This window comes from Gallinula chloropus, assembly GCF_964237585.1.
Source record: "Gallinula chloropus genome assembly, chromosome: 1".
Taxonomy (NCBI): domain Eukaryota; kingdom Metazoa; phylum Chordata; class Aves; order Gruiformes; family Rallidae; genus Gallinula; species Gallinula chloropus.
In genome coordinates this window covers 31,711,731-31,720,976 of record NC_140085.1, presented here as the reverse complement: position 1 = coordinate 31,720,976, position 9,246 = coordinate 31,711,731, and the positions used below count along the sequence as shown (strand labels likewise).

General features: G+C 48.9%; 1 protein-coding gene across 1 annotated transcript; it reads right to left on the bottom strand.

Annotated features, from left to right (window-relative positions):
- Positions 1–256: 256 nt before the first annotated feature.
- AVPR1A (arginine vasopressin receptor 1A) lies at positions 257–3,464 on the bottom strand (the record flags this gene model as incomplete). Its single annotated transcript, XM_084267156.1, has 2 exons — positions 257–540; positions 2,447–3,464. 2 exons carry the CDS (start codon positions 3,462–3,464, stop codon positions 257–259), a joined length of 1,302 nt encoding a protein of 433 aa, XP_084123282.1.
- Between the last annotated feature and the right edge of the window lie 5,782 nt (positions 3,465–9,246).

Here is a 9,246-nt window from a genome sequence, read left to right as displayed (position 1 = left end):
ATAATAAATTCTATATAGAAAAATAATTGCTTTATTGTTGCCACGCCTTCCTGATCAGTTGCCAAGGTTCTGCATACCTTTCAGAAAATTGATTTACACGCTGCAGAACAGCTCACTGAGCAATGCAGCACGTTTTGTCCTATGGCCATCGCTGCCACCCTTCCTTTCCACCACCGATGCCTTTGACCAGTGGGATGCCATAACCTTCCCAAGCGCTGCTGTGGGGCTCCAAGCCCTGCCTGCCCTGGAGCCTGTCTCAGGTGGGAATGGGGATGAAGCTGGTCGATTTGGAGTGGGGCGACTCTCTCCAGGTGTTCAAGCTGTGGGTTGGGCTTCTGTTGTTGGTAAAAGAAGTCTGTCGCCTGCTGTTGCTGTTTGAATCTTCTTTACTCAGCGTTTGCTTTATTTTTTGGCAACAAGGGAAGCTCTGTATGCAGTCCTGCAGCAGGTGCCCGCTAAAGAACATGTAGATCCAGGGGTTACAGCAACTGTTCAGACTGGCCAGCAGAGCCGTGACGGTAGTAGCAGTGTTTTCCGAATCTGGCAGGAGAGGGAGGGGAAGAAGGAGGTTTAATCATCAGAAGAACATTTGCACCGTTCAGTCAATTGCTTCATTAACTCTTGGATTTACTTCCCTGAATATTTTCCTGAGCAGTGGCATTTGAAATGAATAATGGGGACATAATCAGCAAAGTTCTTATTTGCGTGAGGCTGCCATTGAAGGCAATGGGAATTTGTCTGGACTGAAGTTATGGGGCAATCCATCCAAAATAACACTTTAGTCCCGTTTTCCACTGATGGTTATCCACATGTTGATAATCTCATGCTTTAAATGCTGATTTTTTTTTTAATTCAGGCTTTTGTTTTACAAATTGGTTACCCTGGGAGGCTACGGCAAAATTCCCACTGATTTCCCACTGCTTCCAGTAACGCTGAATTTTGCTGTATGCATTTGCCTGCTGGAAAGTGTTGAATGCTCAAGGAACTACTGGTTCATGAATTAAATCTGGATTTCAGAGATTGAACAGGCTTTACTTAAAGGAAAAATGGAAGTTAGCACTATGCCATACAGCAGTTACGGTCTTCTACCGTCAATAACCAGTTAAATTATCTAATACTCCAAATATCTATTTAGTCTAATCAATTATTAGTAACCTTTCCTTGTAAATAATGTCAATGAATCTCCAAAGAAGTGCAATTGCTGTGTAACACTGTTCTGTAGATTTAAAGAATCTCTTCAAGCCAACCTACCAAATACCCATCTGTTCAATTAGGTTTGCATTTCTTTTGAAGTAAAAAAATTAAAACAATTACCATTTATTTGTCTACTGCAAGCCTCTATTTCTCTGAGCAGACCTGAGTTTTACACTTTGGTCCCATAATTAGGGGCAATTAATGTTCTTGCTATAGTAAGTGATAAATTGGGGGATATTAAAAAACATAACATTGATTTGGGGAAAAAAAAAAGTGGTCTAGTGTGTGTTTCAACATTGACACTAAAACAATACCTGCTTCTGGGACAGGTTAGTGCTCATGGCCAGAGGTGGGATGAGCTGTGGTTTGGGAAGCAGATGGGGCACCAGTGTGAAAAGCGAGCACTATAATAAAGCAGAGTCCGTTCTCAGCCACCCCCCAGGCTGGTGTGGTGCGGATGCTCCGCAGCCGACCAGGTTCCACACAAACGAGCAAAGGGAAAGTTTAGGGGACACAGGTAAAACTAAAGGTCCTTTGGAGGAGCAGGGCATTGGAGCAGTGTCCTCTTAAGTGCTGCTGGGCTATTTCTTTTGGCATCACCTTCCTTACCAGCCAAACAAGCCCCCAACACGCTTGAAGCTGCCCACAAGCCTAACAAGAAATGATGAATTCCCACATTTTGACTTCCACCTTTTCCATTATGAGGAAACAACTGCGTTGCCTCTCATTACCCAGGTAAAAACTCTTAAACTCAATGATTATTTTCAGCAAGATTTAAGAGAGGGACGGGTGATCTCCAAAATACTAAACTGCCGCTGTTGGGTGAGAACTCAGCTCAGCTCCGCTCCGGCTGCTGCCGGGACAGGTGGACACGAGCTCCGGTTGCCTTCGCGGGGCAGCATCCCGGAGTAGCATCCCGGGGCCGCCCCGTCCGGGAGTACGAGAGGTGCGGGGCGGCCCTGAGGAGCTTTGCTCACCTCCCCGCACGGAGATGCCTGCGGAAAGGGGAGTTTTTAGCCACTCTTTTTCCGCCTTGTTCAGGAAGACGGCACGGGGAGTACGCGCCCCGGTCCGCACTTTCGGCTTCCGCACCCGTTCTCCCCCCCAGCGCTCGGCGGGGGCCCCGGGAAAGCCTGCTGCGCCCCCGGAGCACCCCAGCGGTGTGGCCGGGCAGGGGGAAGTGGCGGCGAGCCCCCCCGGTGCGCGCCGGCCCCCCCTCACCCTCCCACCCCTCCATCTCCCGGTCACCTACCGACCCAGGGGAAGCGCTGGTCCCAGACGGACCACATCTGGATGGTGAAGAAGGGCGCCCAGCAGACAACGTACGCCGAGACGATGACGAAGGTCATCTTGACGGTGCGGATCTTGGCGCGGGAGATGGTCTTGACGCTGCTGACACAAGGGGCGAGCAGCAGCCCCCGCCGCGGACCGCCGCCGCTGCCCGCCCGTCGCCCGCCGGCCGCCGCCGCTGCTGCCGCCGCCTCCCCCGGGCGCGTCTTGCCCCGGACGTTGCGCCAGATGTGGTAGCAGATGAAGCCGTAGCAGGTGACGAGGATGAGGACGGGCGCGACGAAGATGCCGCCGGTGATCCAGGTGATGTAGGCGCGGGGCCCCCAGGGCATGATGAAGTGCGCCCAGCAGTCGTAGACCTGCGAGCCGCGCTCCACCTCGCTGAGGGAGAAGATGAAGTACTGCGGGGTGCTGAGCAGCAGGCTGAGCGCCCAGGCGGCCGCGATCATCCCGTAGGAGCGCTTGGTGGGCTGCTGCAGCGTCTTCAGCGGGTGGCAGACGGCGATGTAGCGGTCGGCCGTCATGGCCACCAGCATGTACGCCGAGGCGAACATGCCGAAGACCTGAAGGTGCTTCACGACCCGGCAGAGCCCGTCGGGGCCGTGGAAGCGGTGGGTCACCTCCCAGCAGAGCTGGGGCAGCACCTGGAAGAAGGCCACCACCAGGTCGGCCAGGCTGAGGTGGCGGATGAAGAGGTGCATGCGGGACGCCTTGCGCGGGGTGCGCCGCAGGGCCAGCAGCACGCTGCCGTTGCCCACCACCGCCACGGCGAAAGTGACGGCCAGAACGGCGATCTCCAGCTTCGCCAGCTCCTCGTCCCGCCCGAAGGGGTCCCAGCCGCCCAGGCTGCCGTTGGGCGACCCCGACCACGCCTCGGGGCTGGGGCTGCTGCCCCCGTCGGACTCCGCCGCCCGCCACCGGCTGTCGTTCCCGGGCGAGAGAGCCTCCCGAGGGGAGCCGGCGCCGCCGGCGAGGCGCATGGAGGGGGCTGCGCGGCGGGGCCCGGCCCGGCCAGACCCCCGCACACCCGCTCGGCCGCCGCCGCCCGCCGCCTGCACGCTCCGGCGGCGCGGAGCGCCGGGCCGGGCGCCTTTATTCCCCGCCGCGGGAGGCGAGGCGAGACGCGGGGGGAGCTCCCGTGCCAGTGGCTGCCCAGCGCCTGACGCCAGCCCCCTCCTTCTCCGGCTGCCGCCACCGCCCCGTCCGCGCCCCGCGCCCGCCCGCCCTCGCCGGCCCGGGAGGCTCGTCCAGCCGCACCCCTGCACGGGAACGCCCCGCCGAGGCACTGGGGCCGCTCCGCCCGGCAAGGACCGCTCTGTGGGGGATCGGGGTCGGACACCCCATTTTCTGCCTTGGCGGAGCCCGGCGGGGCGGGGAAGAGAGGAGGGGTGGCGGGAAGAGCTGCTCGGGCCGCACCGGTGCGCCCGGAGAGCTCCCTCGGGGCCACTTAGGAGTTTAATTGAGACTCGAAATGTCGCCGTAACCGTGCGGAGAGGATGGAGGTCTGTCGGTATGAGCTTGTTGCTTCGACCCAAGGCGGGGGGGCAGTCTGTAAGAAGCGCAGCTTTGGCTCCGAGAGGAGTCCCATCTGGGCTCCTGGCATTTCACAGTCCTGGGGTAAACCCCAGGGAGGCGTTACTAGAAAAGGTGCACGGACTTTGAAAGCAGCTCACTCAATTCAACATTTTTAAAGGTTTCAGGATTTTATCTGGGATGATAAATAGCATCCAGACATTTCTATCCAAATCTCTTCGTTTCCTAGAGAATTCCTGGCTGTGGGTCAGTGAAATCTCTGTTTTAAACATGTTCCACCCGAAGAGTTTCCTGACTCTTGGTAGTGGGGACTCGGTGCAAATAAATTCTGGTCCCACTGCCGTGAGTATGGATTTACACCCTGAATGCTCCAGAACCTGAGTTTGACCCTTCATTTAATACCTCTTTCCTTCAATAACACAAAAATGCCTCAGATTGCAACAAAGGAATAGTACATTAGGTGCTGATCCTATTTTGTTTTTAATAAAACTCTCTGGCGCTGCTCATACATGATTGCAGTTCAATTTAGCTACAGAAAGATGTGAGGGTTTTTCCCACTGGTTTTACAGGAAGAAGGGAAAAGGGTGAAGGATTAAAGATTAATTCATACTTCTTGATTAAAACAATGTTTCCAGAAGTTTTGATTCCAGAAGAGCTTGACATAAAAGATGACATTCTTCTGAACATGCTTGAATTGCACAGGGCTTTATCGCCTTTTTCTGGGCACCCGTGCCAGCCTGCCATGACCCCTCCTTTCCTGGTTGGTCAGTGGCAGTAGTTTAAATAACTAATATAGTATATAGACCATAATATATTAACATAGTTTATATATCATAATATATTTGCATTATAATAGTGCAAATAATTGGCACAAGCTTTCCTATAAAAAGCTGAACACCTCCCCAGCCCCCCAAAAAAACCCCTGGAATATGGACCAAACATGGCTGGGATAAGTTTCCGGTAAACTTCTTTATTGAAAAGGTGCCTTTCTTTGTTCCAAAGCCAAATTTTTATGAACAGTTCAGTGCACTAGTGCCTATTCCACCTTGCACTGCGAACAGTACCACAGGTATTGGTAAGAAACTCCATTAGACCTAGGAACATGTATGAACCACACAGCACATGGTTCACACACACATGTCTGTGTGTGACTATAGGTTTCAGGTCAAATACAGGGGGGGAATTAAAGCCTCGTGGCACAAATCTTACTGTACTGCACAGCTGCCAAGGCTTCTTTCCCATCCGAAGCATCATACCCAGCCATGAGAAGAATTCCTTGCCTGTCTCCCTGACATGCTTTACAGGAGCTGAACACTGCATGAATGAATGGGGTTACTCAGGAAACTCTGCTACAAGGTTTTCTGCTGGGCAAACCATGTTAGGATCATGGAACTGTATTCACCACTGGGTATGTCATTCCATTCATGGAAGAGGTGAAAAACTCAGGTGTAAGAAAGTCACATTTGTAACAGCCAAACAATAAGATAAGGGTGATTGTGCTAGGTTAGAGCACTGAGAGTTTGTCAAGCCCACATCATCTCAGATACATCCTTTTCCAAGCCATACAGAGCAGTGTCTGTAAGGAGTGTTTCCAGAGCAAAGGGTTGCAAACTTGCCTCAGCACCATGGTGCAAGGCTGCACCTGGTGATTATGTGCAATCTTCAGCATGAAATTGGATCTGATTTTTGCTGCATTGTACTCTGTCAGACAGAAGTAGCCTAGAGCTAATCTTTATGCTTCTTTTCCCACCCCCGAATTAGTCACTATCTATGTTTTTATAGATAATGTATCTCACCAGACTGTTTCAAATTTCTTTCTTTCAACAGATCTAGGTAATTCAGCAGTGAATTTTATTTATATCTACTATTTTTTTTTAATATTCTCCTGCTCTAGATATTAAGTAAATTCAGGTCTCTTGAGGTTTCCAGCCTGGTCTTGTTTACTCCATTCTAACAGTATCTGTGTGTAGATAGGAAAAGCCTTAGATAAAATGCTGCTGTTCAAATTAATTCTAACTCAAGTAGAGTTTTCAGTTCTCCAGGTAGGTGTCCTTTATCAAGCAAGACAAGTAATGCTCCCCTATCTGACCAGACATGGACATGGAGAGCGTTTCTCTGTTCACAGAAAGCTGTAATGTGGGGGAGCAACTTGGGGGAAAAGCAGTTAATGGAAAACTTGTAGAATACCCTTCACCCTTCTAAAGAGAAAAATCGTCCCTGGGAAGGCTGCTAGAGAAAATGAACACCTTTGCCCCGTGATTCACCTGGAGCTCAGCTTGGAGCTGAAGTCTCAGTAAAGAAAATTGAAGTTGCTGTTACAAGAAGCTTTTATTTATTCTCACTAGACACGCAGCTTTCTAGAGAGCTATCTAAGGATGGTGAGGGTTTCTGGCATGTTCTCTGCTGGCATACAGGTTTCTGTAAAAGTGCTTAAAGGTTGCCAGGTATCTTTCTGTGTGGTGAATTAATTGATGGCTGTTGAATACTCAAAAAACGAATTGGAATATGACCTGACCTGCAGCCAAACGCAGCTGGTTTACATCCATCCCTTGCTGTTGCAGCGGTGACTTTTGCTGTCTTTGGACAGTCTTAAACTCTTTTTCTATGGCTAAATAAATGCTTTGAGCAAGTCACAGGCTGAGCATTTTAATGCTGGGAAATTGATGATGTTTTGTATTCTGCCATATTCTGCCAGATAACTTGCTACCGAAAAGTAGGGGGCTTTCAGCATAATCTTCTGCAGGAAAACTGACAGTTTTGAGTTGTAGCTACTCATAGCCAAAACAGGATTGCCTGCCAGGGTCTGTAAAGAGTTCCTCTAGTCATTAGAGTTGCAAAAAAGCAATATAAGCAAAAAAAAAAAAAAAAAAAAAAGTAAGTCAAGCATTTTTATCAAATAAATTCCTCATGCAGGATGAGGGCTAAAGCACCACTAAAAAAGTGGAGGCCTGTTTGTTTGCAGAGGATTCAGCTGTCTCATTAAACAGCACATAAACCATCTACATAGATACGAACAGTTGTCTCCTGTGATCTGTTTCCAAGTCTGAAGTATCTGTACTGCTCCCTTCCACACACACTATCTAGTAAGTAAGGCTGACTTTGATAAGCCCTTTCCAGAGCCACAAGACATAGATACTGCAGATCCCAATCTTTAAAATCACAGTGATGGGAACTGAGTGCGGGAGAAAGCCTGTGTGCTGAGTGAGGGACTGCTGAAAGCTGGGGACACCAGGGAGGCAAGCAGATGTCCTGCCCATTTCCCTTCCCCAGGAAGGGAATGTCACCTCTTGAAGGCAGGCAGGAGCGCATCTGGGACTCAAAGCAGCCTTCTGAAAGAAATGCATCATTTAAAACCATATTGGTTTATTTTTTTTAGCTACCAGAGCAAAACTAAGAGGGGAATCACCCCCCAAACCACTCCCAAAACAGATTACAAGTCTGAATTCCTGGTTCTGAAAAAGCTGTAGTACAAGACTGAGAAATGAGTAAGACTGAGGACAAACTCTTGCTCTGGAAAAAATGGAACCAAGACACCCAGAATAGGAGACGGGCCTTCAGGATTCGCCCTCAGGACGCAGTTTGCCAAAGTGCGGTCTGTTGCCTGGAAACGTCTAAAAGTGGCCAGAAAACACACAAACCTTAAGGTCTAAGTTTTCCTTTGCCTATTAACTGAAACCATGTCCAGATCCAGATTTGAGTATTTTTATACATAGGGAATTGGATGAGACCACCTCTCTCTTTTACTGTGTTTCTCTCTTTCCACACCGGGGGTTAAGTACTATACCCAAAGGAGTATCCAGAGCAGCCTGTATGGCTGCACATCACCAGAAGCTGCAGCGTGATGCCCTTCTTCTCCCTTTGCCTCCTTCATTGTAGGCTTGCTGACCTGGCTGATAGCAATCAGGGCCTTTGAGAGTCACAGAGTTCAACCACCCCCTCGCAGAGGTGTTAACACAGCAGCTTCCCAGCCTGTCCGGATATGAAGGCAGTGAAGGAAACGGGCATTTGAAGGGACAATGGGCCTTTGCACATTTATGATGTACCAAAAAACAGAGCAAAAGCTTCAGCCTTTCCCCACTGCATCAGGTTGTTCAGACTTTCAGCACGTCCACGGCACAATAAAATCTCTCTGAGACAGTTTAACCACAGGCCCAGCCAGCAGTCTCACATTTAATCTGAAGGATTAAAATCATCGGGGCGTAAATCCACAGGCTCATTCAGCACTGTCATTGGCAGAAAAGGAAGAATTTAGAACTGAGCTTCCACGTGTTGCATCTACCTTGTGAAAGAGCATAAGCTCAGACTTCCCAGACATGAAAGAGACTTAATGTACATTTTGCGCTTCTAGAGATACCACATCAGTGTTTTCGCTGTAAGCACATAATCAGTAGTTTTATCTCTTGGTTCTCTTATTTCAGAGACATTAAAGGCTCTTGTTTATGACCTTTAGTATGCCTTTAGCCAGCTTTTAAATTACTCCTGTGTAGAGCTTCATTCTGTCTATAACCTACCATTTCTATCCCTGTGTTAACACCTGCCTTGTGCTTTCTTATGCCTTTTACAAGTCTTGATTCATCTAGGGGCAGTTTAATAATGCTGTTTGCGTTGTTTCCTGGTTAAGCCAAATTAAAGGAATATATTTTATAAAGTTTGGTGGCAAGAGTAATGGGCAAAACCAAAGTGAAATGGACACTTACGGTTATTCATGTGATTTCTTAAAATAACACTTGACGTAGTGAGATGCGGCTCTTGCAGAAGTACTTAATGCTAGTAAAACCTATCTTCAGGCATTCAGAGTACTCAGAAGGAATACAGACACTGTATGCATGATATAATTTTTCAGGGGGACTTAACTGCAGCTGACAATGACACTATGAACTGATTCTAGGAAACGCTCCAAAATATTTGTGTAAAAGCCAGCTAGTCATTGTGCAAAATTGCCTTATTTATCCCAGAACCATGCCAAGAACCGAAAACACACTGTATTTGAGAACACGCTGGCAGGGTGCTGCTGCCTCATAATTCTAATTGAAAGACAGGGTCACTTAATATTTATGGAATAAAGGAAAGAATGCTTCTGGTTATGACAAAAATATTTTAGTAGCTATCCTTAGGGAACATGTACTAAAGCATTTTAAAATTAACTGGTTTTCAATCTGCCTGTGTCAGTATTCTCCTGGCAATCATTTTGAGGAGTCTGCCAATATGGAATATTGGGGATTGCTGCAG